This window comes from Talpa europaea (genome assembly GCF_964194135.1).
Source record: "Talpa europaea genome assembly, chromosome: 7".
In the NCBI taxonomy this organism is placed as follows: Eukaryota; Metazoa; Chordata; class Mammalia; order Eulipotyphla; family Talpidae; genus Talpa; species Talpa europaea.
Genome location: NC_140074.1, coordinates 50,781,113 through 50,800,312, shown reverse-complemented (window position 1 = coordinate 50,800,312; position 19,200 = coordinate 50,781,113). Strand labels below are relative to the sequence as shown.

Below are 19,200 nucleotides of genomic sequence, written 5' to 3'. Positions count from 1 at the left end.
AGTCTGCCAAAGAAGTTCTGTCATTTGTGAGTGTAAAGTGTTTTTAAAGTAGAGAAGGTACAAAAATGAAATGTGAAAATTAGAGATCCTAGTTTTCCAGCCATCTTTTGTAGCATAAACTTTATTAACAGTATCTTTAGCAGGACACTAGTGTTTGTAAAAGATGTCAGCTATGAGGAAGAAGGATGTTGAAATGTAACCCTTTTGTTTTTCGAAGGCTATCATTAGAAGGAAATCTTTTTTTGAAATTCCCAGCCAGCTATCTCGGTTGTATCCTCTTGGTCTTGTACACAGCAAGCAATCTCTACATGACAATAGTTAAAATATCTGAGAACACCTTTTATGTTTACCCTTAACTTAAAATTTTTTTGATCATCAATTATAATGCATGTGCTTTTACTATTCCTAATATAGACAGTGATGGGTATTTGCTTTCTGAAAAATGCTTGGTTGGTTTTGTTTATGTCTCTTAACATTTGATCCATTAACAAATTCTCCATTTGTCCTTCTCAGGATTGGATAGCAAATTAAACTCAAATAAATCTGAAATTTGTATTCAGGCTTTTCATTTTAAAGTTTAACAGCTGCTTTATTAGAACTGCTACTGCATGATTACTGAAAGATCTGAGACAGGCTCAGCCAAATGCACATTTCTTTTTATTACTTACACCTTTCTTACTTATTGTCTTTCTTAATTCTTTTTACCTGAATAAAGATACTTCTGAATAGTCATAGTTATAATTATATTAAAATACTGCCTTTTGGTGGTATATGTAATGTATTTCTATCTGAAGTAATATAAAATTGGCTTAATTACTCACCAAAGGCACATAATTAATAGTTTTTTTTCTTTAAAAAACAGGAATGTTTGGCTGTCAGGACCCTTGATCCTCTTGTCAACACCTCCAGTCTGATAATGAGGAAGTGTTTCCCTAAAAATCGCCTGCCGCTTCCAACAATTAAAAGTTCTTTCCATTTCCAGTTGCCAGTTATTCCTGTGAATGGACCTGTGGCCCAGCTTTACAGTTTACCCCCTGAAGGTACAACCATATACTTAATGCTGACTTTTAGTAGTTTTGGAATCGTGCAAGTCTGTTGACTTTTTTCTTAGCTTGTGTCCAGCTACCCAGCAAAAGAAGGCCTTAATGAAACCATTACATTTTCAAGATTATGTTTTAGTTAAGGAATACTTTTTTAAATATAAGAAAATGAGGTCTAGTAAATAGGGAAGTAGTGTGGGGTATGTTACATATTTGTAAAAGTGAATTGTGAAAATATATAAGAACTCATGAGAAATTGATATTTGATAGTTATGTATAAATTTTCAAAGTATAAGAATATCAACTTTAAATGTTTAGGTAATGAGGTTTGGGCTTATATTTGTAGCTTTTTAATAAATCTCATTTTTCTTAAATTAAAAAAACCTAATCACCAAAAATGTTATGATTTTTGCTTAACAAAATTTATATGACATAATTGATAGAAGAAATTAACAGAAATTGACTGTTAGTGCTTTCCTATATAATATCTAAGTATGTATTAAAGAAAGTAATTGTTTAAATTTCTTAATGTGTAAAACCAGAAATTTCTGATAAGATCTGGCAAAAGTAGACCAGGATTACAATTTAATCTTAAAATGAATTAATAGAATTTCTAAATAGAAGTTTATGTAGAGTTTCTAAAGTGTTGTTACTGTTTATTTTCTTTTGTAAAATAAGTAAAAGTTCTTTATATTTAAAAAATATGTATTTGAAATAAAATATTTAAAAGAATTTTAAAGAAATTATAATTAGTTTTATTATCCTTGATATGGATTAAGCAATAACATATATCACACATAGTACATTATTTTTGAAATATTTAATTACTAACATACAAGTTTAATCTGCACAAAATATGAACAGATTATTAAGAAATTTCCTTTCACAGGTTTGAAAGTCTAAGACTGAGTCTGGGGTAGAGTAAGGTACATAAGTGAAAACAGTGACCTAACTTGTTCTTACTAATCCTTTTGAAATTACTAACAGCTGCTGAAATTTATGTTGTTTTGTGAATCGATGGCAAATAAATAAAATTTTATTGAAAAGAGAATATTCTCAAAAAAGAAAAAGAAAAGTTACCAACAGATGTTAAAAATAAGGGAGCACCAATACCAAAAATGAAATCTAGGGAAAAGGAACATCCTCATGGAACAAACATAGAACATGTAACAAATATAATAGTAAAGATGTGAATAAATTGAAGTGTTCAAGGAAAAATTATCAACCAGGAATATTTTACCCAAAGTCATCTTTGGGTGTGGTATAGTAACAATACCTGGAGGGGGAGATCCTGTACCTCTAAAACAGAAATAATGATGTTAACCACTATTAACTCAGTAAGTGCCTACATACATGCATATATACACACACGTACATACATATACACATACATACATGCATACATAAATATCAGTAAAAAAGGAGAAATAGAAATAAAGCTGAAGGAATTTATCACCACTGCCTGCCTTAGAAGAAATGCTAAAGGAAGTTTTTAGGCTGAAGCAAAAAAATGCTAATCAGTAACATTAAAACATATGAAAGTATAAAATTTATTAATAAGGGTAAATATGTAGTCATATTCAAAATACACTAATGCTGGAATGTTAGTATGTAAATCGCTTTGAACCCTAGCATATAAATTGAGACTAATGTGTTAAAAATAATTATAGCTACAGTATTGTTAATGGACACACAGTATAAACTGATATAAATCAACTACATAAATTGTGGAGGAGGCATGTAAGTGGATAGACCATTTATATGCAATTGAAGTTAACATCTTAAAAATAGTTTATTCAGCCATAAAAAAGGAGGAAATCCTACCACTTGTAACAACATAGATGAATCTGGTGGTCATTATGCTATGTAAATAGGCCAGAGAGAGAATGAAAAATACTGGATAGTATTACTTATATGTGAAATCTTTAGAAATGAAAACAAACAAACAAACTGATGCTATAGAAATAGAGACTATAATATTGGGTACCAGGGACTTAAAGAGGATCAATAAATGGGGTGATGAGGTCACCCTATTAGAAGAAATATGAATTCTGAGAATCAAATATGTAACATGGTGACTATAGCTAATTATATGGTATATTATATAATTGAAATTTCTTGAGATTCTCACCACATAGATATGAAGTGTTAACAATGTTAACTATGTGAGGTGATAGATATGTTTATTATATTCATCTTGGTCATCATTTTATAATGTATATTATATCAGATCATCCTTTTCTTAGCTCTGTCTTGGGGACTCAACTCAATGACAAGTTGAAAAAATAAAAGAAAAAAAAAAGAAAGAAAGTATAAAACAAATGGAACTACATCAAACTAAAAAGCGTCTGCACAGTTAAAGAAACCATCATTAAAATGAGAGAATATATGTGCAAAGTATCCATCTGACAAAGGGTTAAAATGCAAAGTGTGTAAGCAATTCATACCAAATAATGAGCAATTTTATTAAAAAGTGGTCAGAGAGTCTGGTCTAAATAGACATTTCACCAAAGAAAATATCCAAATGTCGAGTCGTCATAAAAAGATGTTCACTATTATCACTTATCACTGGGGAAATGCAAATCAAAATCTCATAACATTTTGAAGTATATGTCATTATTAATATACATGTTTCATATTATAATTTCTTGTTTACAGTTTTCTGTTCTTTACCCTCATGAGCTTTATCTTTATGGGGAGTATATATTTACACATGTTTAAAAGAAAATTCCCAGCACCCAACACAATACCTGACATATGGTTGTCATTGAAACAAGTAAATAAGAGGTGACTTATAAAGAGATAAAATGAGTTGTTGAAATTAATAATAAATAGGAAACAAGATGTTTCATTAAAATTGTTGGAACAGAGGACTGTTAATTTTTTTAAAACTGAAAACAGTATAAAGCCCATTTATTTTATGATGCTTTTACAAATTTTAAAGCACTTTTATCTTAAAGGTTTTTCAACACCTGGAACAGCCTTAGACACATTTTTAATAAAAAATTTCATTTACTTTTCCTTTGGCGATTGAAATACTTATACATATACTATCTCTATATAATATTTTATACATAAAATACTACCTTTGGAGGTGCGTGTTGTAGAATGCTTACTACTGACCTACTTATAGCTCATTTTGTATCACAGTGGATGACGTAGTAGATGAAAGTGATGACAATGATGATACTGATTTGGAAGCTGAAAATGAAACTGAAAATGAAGATGACTTAGATCAAAATTTTAAGGTTAGTATAAGTTTCTGTTGTTCAGCTTTAGAAATTATAAACACAATTGTAAAATAAAAATTGAATAAGTAGATGTAGATAATGATGGATTAATTTGTACACTGTTATTACCAGGATGACTATGGACACTAAGCTTTTGAAAGGGAATATAATTTTGCTTTATTTCCATTGGTCTGAAAAGTATCTTAAAGTGACTTATTTTTGTGCTCTCTGACCAGGAAGATTTTATCTGACCTTTCTTGCTTAGATTTTGAAGTGTAAGGAAACCTTAGCTTGAAGGACAATGGCTTTAGACTCTCAATGGCAGCATATTCCTCTCTCAATAACTGTTTGGGAATACAAAAATGGGTGGAAAATAATCTATAACTAATGAGTTTTCGTTAAGAATTAATGTTTGCATAATGAGATTTCATTTAGTTCATTTAGTTTCATTTAGTGGAAAAAGTATTGGGTTGAGAAAAGATTGTCATGTGAGATGTTAGGTAGAGGCAGATGAGGTTTCAGAATTTTTGGAACCTCTGGAAATCTAGATAGACTCTATTTTGCTTTATTCACTGGTTTTAGTATCTGTAGGAAAATCTGCTTATTTCCATGTTTAGTGTTTAGTTTAGTGCTTTTTTTTGTGGGGGACTTAGTTGACTCTTGTCAGTGTGAATCTTTTTGTCTTGAGATACTACATCAAAATTAGTATATACTGAGTATTTGATTGCCTTAGGAGTTAGAATAAAATTTCTAAATAACAGATATAAAGTCAATTTCAGAGATTTCTAAATAACAAGTATAAAATCAATTTCATTATTACCAAATGTGTCCATGGAGGGCAGGCGCTGGCAAATTTATCAAGTTAGTAATTTGGACAGCATGATGATTTGTGTACTGATCCCAAGAAGCAATAAGGAAGAAAAATAGTGTAAACTCTGATGGTCTAAGCAAATCCTTAACTGGTAGGATCCAAGTTAGGAGATTTAAATTCTGTATGTAAAGTATTCTTTTATAACAGGAGATATGCTAAAATCAACTTTTTGAAGTCATTGGGAAGTGAGAGTTTGAGTGTAGTAAAATTTCCCAGATGAATACTACATCTATAATTTAAAATACCATATTTTGGTAGAAACCTTTCTTTTTTTTTTTTTGCCTTAACTGTTTTTATTTATATATATATATACATATTAAATTTTTTACATCATTGTTCATTTTTAAACAATATTTGCTTCCTTCTACCCCCCTCAGGTGTAGTCCCCATAGAGTTTCCTTCTCCAGTGCACCCGTGCACCATCACCTCAGTCCCCTGTGCTCCTCCCTCCTTCCTTCCCTCTGATCCCTCTCCTTCCTCCTCCCCTGCAGGATGTCTCTGATTTATAATTGTCCGTTTTTGCTTTGTTGTGGTTTGTATTGTTATTATTTTTTTTACACTGATGTCTTATTTGGTTCCCCTATATTCCTGCTATAAGTGAAACCATCTGATATTTTTCTTTCTCCTTCTGGTTTATTTCACTGAGCATAATTCCTTCTAACTCCATCCACATTGCTGCAAATGGCCTGAGTTTATCTTTTTTGATTGCTGAATAATATTCCATTATGTATATATACCACATCTTCTTGATCCAGTCATCTATTTTTGGGTATTTGGGTTGTTTCCAGGTTTTACCCATTGTAAATAGTGCTGCAGTAAACATAGGGGTACAGGTGTTCTTTTGAATCAGTGTTTTTGTGTCCTTTGGGTAGATCCCTAGGAGTGGAATTGCCGGGGAAACCTTTCTTTTCTTTGTGGTATATTTCCATGTCTATTAAAAGGATTAGACAAAGACAAACTGTAAAACTGACCCTTAAAAGCAGACCGTAGATCTGAGATACTCAGAGGAGGAGGAGGAGAGGAAGGGAGAGGAAGAGAATGGAGAAGGGCTGGGGGAGGAGGTGGGCACTTCAGTGGTGGGAAAATCATGGTGACCACACCTGAGGGGAGAGAGCCTATATTGTGAAAAAGTAAGGATGTTTAAACATAAAAAACAAACAAAAAAAGCTAAGTGTGTTTAGTACAATTTATTTTTTCATGACTCAGGAGCCTCTTTTAAAATATATGTTGTGATTAGTACAGATGTAAAGAGAGAAATTGGTGGGGAAGTAGAAATCAATAGGAATTATAACAGTGATTCTAGTTATGTTGCTTGAAGATTGTCACTGTAATTTTTTTTTTATCATTTGTGAGTTTCATGTATCATATATTGCTGTCCTTTACCTTTAATGTAAGTATATATTTCCTAAGAATTGTGATACTCTCTTACAAAACCACAGTACAGTTTTTAACGATTTGCAGTGATACATTTTAATCTAATCTATCATTCATAATTCATTTTGTCAGCTGATTTAATACTGTCCTTCATAAGATTTATTTCCCTCTCTAGTATAGGCTCTAGCATTAGGTATTGCTTTTAATTATCTTGTATCTTATGTCTTCATTAATATATTACATTTCACAGATTTCTTTTTTATGACCTTGACATTTTTGAAAAATATGGTTGTTGGCAGTTTTATTCATTGTAGCATCAATGATTGCCCCTGACTTTAACACACAGAATAATAAGAAAAAAGCATAGATTGTTTTAGTGAATTCTTAATCTCATGGTAATCCATGCTCTTTACATATATTAACCCTTAAATCCTCATAGCAGTCCTGTAAGATATTATTACCTCTATTAGCCACATGGCTAATAGAATACGAGGCACAGAAAGGTTATCAGTGTAGCTTATAAGAGGTGGGGCCAGGATTCAGAATAAAGCAATCTGTGTGAATGTTCACTCTTTTTTACCACTGTACTAAAGGGCTTCAAGACAGTTGGACTATATTATCTTTTTTTCCCCCTTCACCATTGTCTGCCACTTCCTCTTGTTTGCTATTAAAGGTACACAAGTTTTGTCTGTATCTAAGTTTCAATTCATTCTTTTTTCCCTCCTTAACCTTAGAAAAAGTACAAGGATTGGAAGAAGGTTTTTTTCCCCCTAAGTGGGTAGCTCTGCACCTTTGTTTTTCCCCAAACCAAAATAGTTTTCTGCTATGGAGATCTCAAAGTATAGTTTTCTTTCCTTACTATGCCAGTTTTACAGGTAAATTCTTCATTTTTAAAGTAGAAAGCCTCTGTTAGGCTCTATTTTCACAAAATGTTATTGAATATTGACCAATTAAATTTAGAGAAATTATTATCTTTATGATTTTTTAAACTTTGGAAGCATTGTCTATGTTATTAGATACTAATCAAGAAAAATATTATATACTACTGTTCATCAGTGCATGACTTAAAGATATATGCAGGGATGTATTCATGTAATAATAATACAATAATAGCATGATATTCTTTAAGTGAAATCACTTTTTATTATGCACGGTAGTGGGGAACACCTTTTATATTGTTTATATAAATAACAGCTATATTTCTGAATATAAAGTGAGAAGTACATAGTCTTTCAAATATGAAAATGTATAAATATAGTCAGGTAAGTGTATGCATGTAAAACATTGTAATGATTTGAAGCATAGTAGAAGAAATTCTTTTTAAGGCAGGAAAAATGTAGTTTGGTAGAAAGGTGAATGAATATAAAAAATGAATACCAATTAAATGAATACCAATTAAAATTTAAAGATGGTTTATTATCTCTTTAGGCATCAGTGAAGTGAATGAATTTGTATTGTGTGCACAGCCAATGTTTTTGAGGGTCCTAGGAAATAGCTTGGATAGTCAGAAAACTGAAACTCATTCTCTCATTATGGTATACATTACTCTTTGAACAGTGATACAGACCAAATTGATCCTGCTTATATATCCTGTTTCTCTGAGGTCCTGCTTCTCCTTTAAACTTACCCTCTCTTTACCAAAGGGGCCTGGAAATCATTTCTGACAGTTACCTTACTCATTTTTTTTTTAAAGATTTATTTCTATTTATTTATTTAACTTTATTTATTTATTTATTTATACAAGCACTGGGTACAATCAGAAGCGCGGGAGGGTGAGAGAATTCACCAGAGCCAGGGCAGGGAGCAGAGCAGGCAGAAGGACCGAAGTACACTGCTGAGGGGAGCAGCGGGCGGCAGGAGAGGTCTGCGCGCCACGTGGGACCCTCTTCCTGTGGCCGGGGAGCAGCCGGGGATCGAACCGGTGCTGCAGAGGCTGCGGGCAGCTTCGCAACCCAGCACTCAACCGCTGTGCCACCGGGGAGGCCCTCCTTACTTTTTTTTTTCCCTCTGACAGTGAATTGTGACATTGAGCTTTTTTAAGGGAACTTTACTGACTGGAATACTAGTGGTAATCACTAGTTTACTGAAGCAGTGCATCATGTTGACTAGCAATATATGCTCTGCAATCACTAGTTTTACATCCTGGCTCTTCTCTCTGTGTGATTTTGAACAACTACTTAACCTCTCTGTACCTCAGTTTCCTCTTCAGTTAAATGGAGGTAATGATATTATCTACTTCATAGTGGTCTTATGCACATTAAATTAGGTAATATGTGTAAAATGTTTAGCATAGTGCTTCATATTGTTCATGTAATCATATACTTACTTTTTTTTTTTAAAGATTTATTAATTTATTTATTCATTTATTTATTTATGTAAGCACTGGGTACAGTCAGAAGCACGGGAGGGTGAGAGAATTCACCAGAGCCAGAGCGGGGAGCAGAACAGGCAGAAGGACCGAAGTACACTGCTGAGGGGAGCAGTGGGCGGCAGGAGAGGTCTGCACGCCATGTGGGACCCTCTTCCGGTGTCCGGGGAGCAGCCGGGGATTGAACTGGCGCTGCAGAGGCTGCGAGCAGCTTTGCAACCCAGCGCTCAACCGCTGCGCCACCGGGAAGGCCCCTCATATACTTACTTTTTAAAACGTTGTTTTCTTAAATTTTATTGATCTTTAATATGAGAAAAATGATGACAATTAGGGAAGTTAGAGGAAACATACTTAGTCTTCTAAACTTTCTATCTTGACTGTAAATTAGAGTGTTATGTTAGAATAACCGTTGGGAAAACCAGAACACAACAAAACAAGCAAAACAGGAAAAACTCAACAACCCCAAAATATAAGCAACTTTTATGGTAAAGTTAGTAAAGCCTTTATTCAGTGATTGTTTTCTAATTGTATATAATTGATCATTTTGAAAACTTTTAATCTAAAATGTATCTGTAATTTTAACTTTTCTTTACTGGTGACCTGTGTCTTTATTATTTCAGAATGATGATATTGAAACGGACATTAATAAACTAAAACCCCAACAAGAACCAGGACGAACGATAGAAGAACTTAAAATGTATGAACATCTTTTCCCTGAGCTTGTTGATGATTTTCAGGTATAAATATAGAAAATTCAGCATTTTAAATTATTTTAAGTAATAGTTCCTTTTTCCTTTCTCTAAGCATTTATTCGTTGTTTTCATTTCTAAAAAATGACATTTTGTTGTTTTTAATGAGTTATTGACAACTCAACATTCTGAACTGCAAATTACTTCCTCTATAAAATGAGTGGGAATAGCTCATTTAATTCTTGGATAAAAAATTAAATTTTTTCATGCCTGTGGTTCATAACTTTGTATATTCATTTGCCTTTTCTCAAATTTTATTAATATATCAGTTGTTTATGTAACTGTATAATTTGGGGAATACACTTTTACATATGTACACCTGCTTCACTCTCCCTCCACCAAAACCCCATGGCAGTGTCCCATCCTTGTAGGTTTTCAGTTTGCTGTAATTCCATTTGTTTATTTTTGCTTTTGTTTCCCTTGCTTTTGGATTCATCTTGTTCATTCTAGTCTAGTCATCCCAGGCTCCTGCTGTTCTTGGAACACTCTCAGCATTTTTCCACTTTGTGTACTGGCAGTCTTCTGTCTTTGTGTATGTCTCATCTTCTCAGTGAGGCTTCCATAATCAATGGCCTTTAAAACTACAACCCACCGCCCCTTCCCCTCGCACTCCTAATCTGTGTTACCCTTCAACCCCACCCTTTTTTTTTTTTTTTTTTGCTATAACACTTTATCTCTCCTCTTTTTCCCTAAGAAGAATGTAGGCTGTAAAAGGAGAGAGTTTTTTCTTCTTAAGTGCCAGAAGTAGTACTTAGCACAAAACAGACACTCTGAAATATTTGTTGAATTAATGAATAATGATTTAATTGAGTATTCACCAGTAGGATTTGGGGTGATTTTAATGTGTTTCTACATTTCTAAAATTTCCCATTTTTTGGTGATATATGGGCATTTATAATATAAAAGTAAAATAACTGTAATGAATTTTGTTGGTTATTTTGTCTTTTATTAGTAAAATTAAGATATACCAAGTTTTACCCATCTTTAAACTTTTTTGAGTGTTTGCTTTCTAAAACAGCATATAAAATTAATGTGATCTTAGTTTTCTTAACACATTTTAGTATTTAAAGATAAAATATTAAACATTTTTTCCCCCAAAGGACTGTGATTTAATCTCCAAAGAACCAAAGCCTTTTGTATTTGAGGGAAAAGTACGTGGTCCCATTATTGTTCCTACTGCAGGAGAGGAAGCATCTGGCAATTCAGGCAATTTAAGAAAAGGAGTGAAGGCGAATGTGTCTCCTAAAGGAGATGAAGATAATACAAAACCTTCCTTTATGGATCTGACAAAAGAAGATGTTAAAAATAATGACAGAACATTACAACATTTAGGTGATCAAAATAGAACTGTTTCATCGGTCTATGGCTTAAACAATGATATTGTAAAGGCTTTGGACCGAATTACATTGCAGAATATTCCTTCTCAAACAGTTCTAAGTTGTACTGCAGGAAAGAAGAAGGACTATAATCTCCCTCTCAGTGTCCTTACATGCACTAAAGCATGTCCACACATGGCTGCCTGCGGAAATGCTTTGTTTGAGGGAAGAACAGTTCAGCTAGGGAAACTTTGCTGCACTGCAGTTGAAACTGAAGAAGATGAAGATACTGAGTCTACATCATCTGTAGAACAAGCATCAGTTGAAGTAACTGATGGGCCAACACTCCACGACTCTGACCTCTATATTGAAATTGTAAAAAACACAAAGTCAGTTCCAGAATATTCAGAAGTTGCTTATCCTGATTATTTTGGTCACGTTCCCCCTCCATTCAAAGAACCTATTTTAGAAAGACCTTATGGTGTACAAAGGTGAGTTTTAGATTTCTTCCCTCTTCTAAGCAAGACTATTATATATGAGGCATATTTTAAAAATTACTTCGGGTATTTTGAAAGAAAATTATTCTGAATTGTAGTTATTACATTTTTTGTCTTGCTTTGAAATTTTGCATTATTTTGAAATTGTCTTTGTGGGTTTACTTTATTTTCTAAACTCATAACTTATTCAAATGAAGCTAATATAATAAACCCGACCATCTGACAATATAAACTTTTTATTTAGATTGAATCTCAAACATAAATGTAGGTTCAATACTGGTTAGTAATATTTAATTAGTAATATTTAATTTAGTAATTATCATTTGAAATTGAAATAGGTAGGTGATTTAAAAATAGGCTATAAATGGAGTAATGTGGACAATATTATTTTGTTGTGAAATTGGAAGTATACAATATAACAATAGTAACTAAAGTTATTAAACTCTGCTAAGTAATATTGAATACTGTATAGTAGTATTAACTATTGCTAACCTATGAATAGTTGGCATGTAGATATACCTGTTTTTGGCATAGTTGTACTATTTTTAATGATCATGGATAAGGTTTTATGGTGATGATTTACTACAACCTAAAAACATGTGCATGCTCTTGTTATAAGGATACTATATAATAATAAATGAAGCCATGCTATATTTGATTAAGGAAACAATATTATTTTATTTCATGTTTTCATCTTTAATAGCTCATATATATTTCATCATTTTTCACTTGTAAATGTAGTATGTGTTTAATGCTACCAATTGACTTCTTGATCCACAAGTAAGGAATTCGCACATAACAGAATCACAAGAGGGGACTTACTTTACTAAGAAAGGTGTGTGGAGTGGGCTTGTGCCTTGATATCTATTGCTTGTATGAGGAATTGTACCTCTAGAGGCAGCTGGCATCTTGGAGTGCTAGGATAACCTTTGGGAAATACTCAGAGAAAATACTCTTCAAGGATGGATTGCCATCTTTCAGCATGTGGTATATATGCTAAATTGGCAACTTATGCAAATTTCTGTATTCCTGATAGAAAGAATATATGGGTCTGGGGACCAGAAGGTGGAGCAGAGCTCATCTTAATATAGCTCAAAGGGTCCCACTGAAGGACTTTGTGCTTTCTGACCTTGCACCTCTGGGCTTTGCAGGGTTAGAGTGTTTTCTTGAAATCGATCCCTACCATTTTCAATTTGGGAAATTCCACACAGAAATCTTAAGTTTCTGGTGTTTCTTGAAAAATTGGTATGACAGCCTCAATCTCTATTTACTTCTTGTTACCAGTTTATTTTTTATTTTATTTTATTTTTTATTTACACAAGAGCTAGGGTACAATCATTGGCGTGGGAGTTGAGAGGATTCACCAGAGACAGAGTGGGGAACAGAACATGCAGACAGACAGAAAGCACTGCTGAGGGAAGCAGCGGGCGAGACAGAAGTCTGCCGCGCCATGTGGGACTCGCCCTGGCCGGCCGGGAATCGAACCCTTGTTGCAGAGGCTGTGGACAGCTTCACAGTGCTACGCTCAACATGCTGCGCCACTGGGGAGGCCCACCAGTTTATTTTTAGATACAGTCTGTGTTCCTCAGTTTTTCACAGTCCTATCCACTAGTGTCATATCTTTTCTATAGCCCTGAAGTGGGTATCTCCTTTTTTTAATCCTGTTTTTATATTTCAGAACTTTGCTGTAGAATTGAGTTATATTATCTGCCTTTTAATACCATTTTTCTTTAAAATGAACTTTTTTAAGTGTTATTTTTTTGCACATTTCTAGTATAGATAAGCCTTATTTAATAAATCTGACAAATGGACAAATCTGCTTTCTCAGAAAATCAGTAAACTTATAGAGTTCTAACCTTCATTAGGAATTTTAGCTGAAACAAACTTGAAATTTAAATCAGTTCATATAATAAGCTCACTTTTTAATAATAATCAATATTATGAGAAGTAGCTATGTGATAACACGACCCTGACACCTTCCCAATAAGGTCTTTGTGGTCAGTCTACTTGAAGTTCTAGGTACCTGGCTTTGTGATCCAAATCTGTTTTTGTTTTTTTTTTTAAGATTTATTTATTTGTTTGTTTATTTATACAAGCACTGGGTACAGTCAGAAGCACGGGAGGGTGAGAGAATTCACCAGAGACAGAGCAGGGAGCAGAGCAGGCAGAAGGACCAAAGTACGCTGCTGAGGGGAGCAGCGGGCAGCAGGAGAGGTCTGTGCACCATGTGGGACCCTCCTCCGGTGGCCAGAGAGCAGCCGGGGATCAAACCAGCGCCACAGAGGCTGCGGGTAGGTTCGCAACCCAGCGCTCAACCGCTGCGCCACTGGGGAGGCCCCAAATCTCTTTTTTTTTTTTTGGCTACAGTTTGGTGCCACTGTTAGTGATTGTTGTCATCTTGTGTTTAAATATTGACAAGGGAGGTTCTGGAATCTGGGCTGACTCAGTGTTGCAGGACACTGGCAGGGATTTTTAGGAATTTTCTAAAGAGTTGGTTTCCATTTTGTTGGACTATTTCTTTTTTTTTTTTTTTTTATTTGTTTATTTGTTTGTTTGTTTTGTTTACACATGCACTGGGTACAGCCAGAAGCACAGGAGGGTGAGAGAATTCACCAGAGCCAGAGCGGGGAGCAGAGCAGGCAGAAGGACCGAAGTACACTGCTGAGGGGGGCAGCGGGCGGCAGGAGAGGTCTGCGCGCCATGTGGGACCCTCCTCTGGTGGCCGGGGAGCAGCCGGGGATCGAACTGGCGCCGCAGAGGCCGCGGGCAGGTTCGCAACCCAGCGCTCAACCACTGCGCCACCGGGGAGGCCCTTGTTGGACTATTTCCAAGGGGAGCTCAGGCCTAAAGAATCCTGGAGGACCACTCTTTGCTCCCTGAAACAAGTGTTTCCCTCTTCAATTTCCTTTACAGTCACAGAAGAGAGAGGATTCTGCAGAATGTGCAAACCAGTTACCAACTGCATTTTAGCTAAATTCCTGTTAAGATGGGTTTTTAAAGTCTTATTTAATCTCTAGCTTTTTAGATCTTCAGTGCTTCTAATTATGCTATTATGTGTACAGAATTATCTACCTAAGGACTAGAGAGTGGATCTACACCATTTTTATGTAGAAAGGCATAGTAGACATTTAGGATTTTTTTAAAACTCTTGTAGTCATAGGCTTTATGGTTATTATTAGAACTCAGACTGATAAATACTGATTTTTACATTTCTTGTGGGCGCAACAGGAGAGGTCTGCTGTGCCAAGTGGGCATCTCCCTGGCTGGGCGGGAACTGAACCTGTGCTGCGGAGGCTGCGGACAGCTTCACAGCGCTGTGCTCAACCCGCTGCGCCACTGGGAAGCTCTGTATAGTGTTTCCTTTTTTTAAATAATTTTTTAAAAAAGATTTATTTATTTATTTATTTATTTATATAAGCACTGGGTACAGTCAGAAGCGCGGGAGGGTGAGAGAATTCACCAGAGCCAGAGCAGGGAACAGAACAGGCAGAATGACGAAGTACACTGCTGAGGGGAGCAGCGGGCGCAGCAGGAGAGGTCTGCGCGCCATGTGGGACCCTCGCTGGCGGCCAGGGATCGAACTGGTGCTGCAGAGGCTGTGGGCAGCTTCGCAGCCCAGCGCGCAACTGCTGCGCCATAAGGGAGGCCCCGTATAGTTTTTTCATCCAGACTTATTTTGGAGAAAGTTGTACATTGGCATACAGTAATGACTGGTGAAACTTTTCTGATTTCAGGACAAAAATTGCCCAGGATATTGAGAGGCTAATACATCAGAGTGATATCATAGATCGTGTGGTTTATGACTTAGATAACCCAAAGTAAGTCTCATTTTCCCCCTTTACTTGTTTCATTTTTACTGTAAAATTTTAGTGTTATTTTTAAAAGATAAAAATAATATAGTTCACTTCTACCTGTTTATCCTCACCCTGTTTTCATTTTTTTTGGCAGATATGGTAGGTAATCTAATAGTAAGTGATTAAGTAAAAATTATTACTTGAATTGAACATATCACAAATTTTGTTTCTAAAGTTACCTTCTAATGTGTTTAAGGTAAAGGTTACATACTGATGTTGTGTTTAAAAAGAACTGAAATTGCTTCCACTTGAAAAAGTAGACGTTTAATATGAAACGCTATAATTTTGTCCTGTAATATTGAGCCTTAATTTTCCTTAGGACAGTCCCCAATATCCAATTCTTTACCATCCATTATAGAATTTTCCATAGTCCCCCCCACTCCCTCTTCTCTCTTATTGCTTACAATTTGCTTTATTCCTTTAAGTTACTTGCCTGGCCTCTGGAACCACTTGTGACCCTTGGTGTGGTAGTACCATTTACAATTTAGGATTTAAGTACAAGCAAATAAATGGAAATGTTGGATATGACTTTCATTTAATCATTTGCCTCCTCAAATGAGAAATTCAGTAGTCCTCAATACCCCCCATCCAGCATTCTAGTGTTTTTGGGAAATTTCACATTTTCCTGATCTTATTTGGAGGAAGTAAAATACTTAAAAAGATTTCTATAGAGATGTAAAGTTACAAGTTATATCAAACTTAATGACTGAACTTGAAATAATATTCTTTAATGTTTACATTTCTGTGTCAGATAGATCAGGTAGGTGTGATAAAAATGTGAATTCAAGAACCCTGAGTGTGACATACCAGTGCTAAATGTAACTGAGATGACTTTGGACAAAGTCATTGATCTTCGTGGAGTCTTAGCATTAGATTGTAAGCTCCAGAAGAGCTAGAATTTTATAGCTAGTCAGGGAAACAGATAACTAAAACAGTTTCAGCACCTAGTAGGTGCTCAGTAAAGATTTACTTAGATTTACTAAATTTATGTAAAAGTAAGGATAATGCCTTTTTATAATGCTAATAAAATAGTAGATAACATAACTTCTCAGTTTAAAATAGCATTTTCACTTGAAAACTGCATAGTTTATCAAAAATTATTACTTCTCTACAGGTCACATGCATTTTAAAATATAAGTGTTTCTTTTTCTGTATATTATTATTATTTTAGAAATGATATTCATAAAGCAAAAAATTTGCTTTTATTATTAACATTTACTATAAATGTAGGAACACATGTAGGTGTCTACTTGTAGTTATAATTTTTTGTCTATAAATATTAGACAAATTTTTAAAATTTGCTTGTGTTGATTCTATTCTTTGGTTTAATAAGAATCAGGTACAGTAGTAGTGTATTTTTAATCTGTAGTGTAGTTTTATTTGTGCTTTTTTCCTTTTGTTCACCTATTTCAATGCAATGTATTTTATTATACCTACTTTAAATAATTTATTTAGTTACATCATTCCTGAAGAAGGAGATATTTTGAAGTTTAACTCCAAATTTGAATCTGGGAATCTGCGCAAAGTAATTCAAATTAGAAAGTAAGTCATTTGAAATTTTTCTCATTCTGTATATCCACAGATACGTTCCTAACTTTCATCAGAATTCTTTGTTTCTATTTTCAGAAATGAGTATGATCTTATTTTGAACTCGGATATAAATAGTAATCATTATCATCAGTGGTTTTACTTTGAAGTCAGTGGAATGCGGCCAGGTGTTGCTTACAGGTTTAACATCATTAACTGTGAAAAATCCAACAGTCAATTTAATTATGGTAAGACATTTTTTTTTTTCCCAATTGAAAGGACATAAAGGAACTTTACTTGTAGAAAACTTTTTCTTAGTAAAAAATTAACTTCTTTATGTTTTTCTAGTGGTCAGAATTTAGATATTAATTATGCAAGATTTGAAACAAACTAAATTTTGCTTTGTTGGTGGAAAGAGTTACCCAGTATAGGCAAGCCCTTTAAAAAATGTAATGACTGTGGTTGATTTCATTCAAATTGAATACAATTAAAGATTATGCATGCTGCTTAAAATCACACTGTTAGTATCAGTTCACCCAGAAGTGAATTACATAAAATATTCATTTGAAACTTTTTGTTCTGAGTAGATTAGGCATAAAATTAAAATATTATGAAATTGCAGAAACAGCCCATGTACTTACTCTTCAAGTTTCCTTCAATGGTTACATCTTACATAGCTGTAGTACAGGTTTTCATGCTGGTACCATAGGGAGTAGTTATATGCATTTTTAAAAAATAGATTTTTATATCTGTCACCACACTCAGGATACAGGCCACATCTGTCCTCACAAAACCTTGCGGTACTTGTTTATAGCTGATAATTCAATATGATGTTAGCTGTGATTTTCTGTAAATTTCTTAATCTAGTTGAGAAACTTTCCTTCAGTAATTAGTTGACTGAGAATTTTTGTTCATGAATGGATAATGAATTTTGTCATATGCTTTTAATGTATCAATTGGTCTGATCTAGTGATTTTTCTTCTTCAAATAGCTTATCTGAAAGGTAATATAAATTATTTAAACTTAGTATTATTAATTTAGAATTGAAACATCAATTTTCAAGTATTTAAACTGGTAATAGTAATTTTTGTGTAAAAGTTTTTTTTTCTGATAATCAAGGCAACTCACTTACATTGGGGGTTGAGGAGAAACATACATGACAAGTTAAAAACCTCAGATCTCAGTCGTTTGTTGTCAATATATTGACTAAAGACACAGTGGTTACATTATTTTACCCAATAGTGATACAAATATTCTTGACGAAACCTTACATTCTTTACTTCTGTGATTTTTAGGGTTTAATTACTAGTTATTGAATGCCAAATTTCTTAAAACATGTGTTTTTTGACTTAAACTTTCATATAACTTTAAAAATTTCCTCAATTGAAGCCCATTAAAAATAATACAAAAACAATAGTGTTGTGATTCGCCTACCTAACATGTAAGTATAATAATAACACAAAATTGTAATTTTATTTGTATTTTGAGTATCCCTTAGAATAAAAAGATAAAGGCATGGTTACCCCTGAAATGGTTGTTAATTCAGTTTCCCAATTGTAGTGCTACATGTAGATGGCATTTTTACTAACTTTGTTTTATGAAATAGTATTTTTACTGTTTTAAACTTTATTAAATATTTAAAATTTTAAATTAAAAGCATATATTTTTAGAGCAATGCTTCTCTACTATTTAAAAATCCTGTACCTCCCTGTGATAAATAAAATCTCTTCCTTGAGTGCCATTTGCAATTTAAAATGAATAAAATTCTGTAACTAGAACTGAAAGCATTGAGACAGATGGTGACTGTATTTTAAAAATGTCCCTCCATCTTCTACATTGATCTTTGGGTATTCTTGTATGCTTATCATATTTTCCAAATCCCTTTGTAGAGAATTTGAAAAACAGATTGGTGTTAAGAAGGAAATTAAATGCAGTTGATATAATAATAAGTAATAAACATAGAAAATCCTAGAGGCTCGATGGAAAAACTAATTAAAACAATAAACCAGTTCAGCAAAGTGTCAGGATACAAAATCAACACACAAAAATCAGTTGCCTGCCTATATGCACATATGACAGTGAGTTAGAAGAAGAATAAATCAAGAAACCCAACCCATTTACGTTCTCACTTAAAAAAAAATTAAATACCTGGAAATAAACCTAACTAAGGTGGTGAAGGACCTATGCAAAGAACACTATAAAACATTGTTAAAAGAAATAGAAGACACAAAGAAATGGAAAGATATTCCCTGCTCATGGATCAGAAAAATCAAAATGGTCATCCTTCCCAAAGCAATATACAGATTCAATGCAATCCCAATAAAAATGTAAAAGGAATGGAACAAATATTATTGAAATTCATATCAAATCACAA

General features: G+C 33.7%; 1 protein-coding gene across 4 annotated transcripts in view; it reads left to right on the top strand.

The window, feature by feature from the left end:
• Positions 1-19,200, top strand: part of AGTPBP1 (ATP/GTP binding carboxypeptidase 1) — a gene marked incomplete at both ends in the record, with an annotated part of 95,128 nt that overhangs the window by 32,168 nt on the left and 43,760 nt on the right. For 3 of the 4 annotated variants that reach the window (XM_084237324.1, XM_084237323.1, XM_084237322.1), the window contains 7 exons: positions 863-1,040; positions 4,191-4,288; positions 9,504-9,620; positions 10,733-11,439; positions 15,180-15,263; positions 16,755-16,841; positions 16,926-17,074. In XM_084237324.1, coding sequence (XP_084093450.1) covers positions 863-1,040; positions 4,191-4,288; positions 9,504-9,620; positions 10,733-11,439; positions 15,180-15,263; positions 16,755-16,841; positions 16,926-17,074 — 1,420 coding nt within the window. The remainder of the gene's footprint in view (positions 1-862; positions 1,041-4,190; positions 4,289-9,503; positions 9,621-10,732; positions 11,440-15,179; positions 15,264-16,754; positions 16,842-16,925; positions 17,075-19,200) is intronic. The other variant, XM_084237325.1, reaches the window with a different exon arrangement.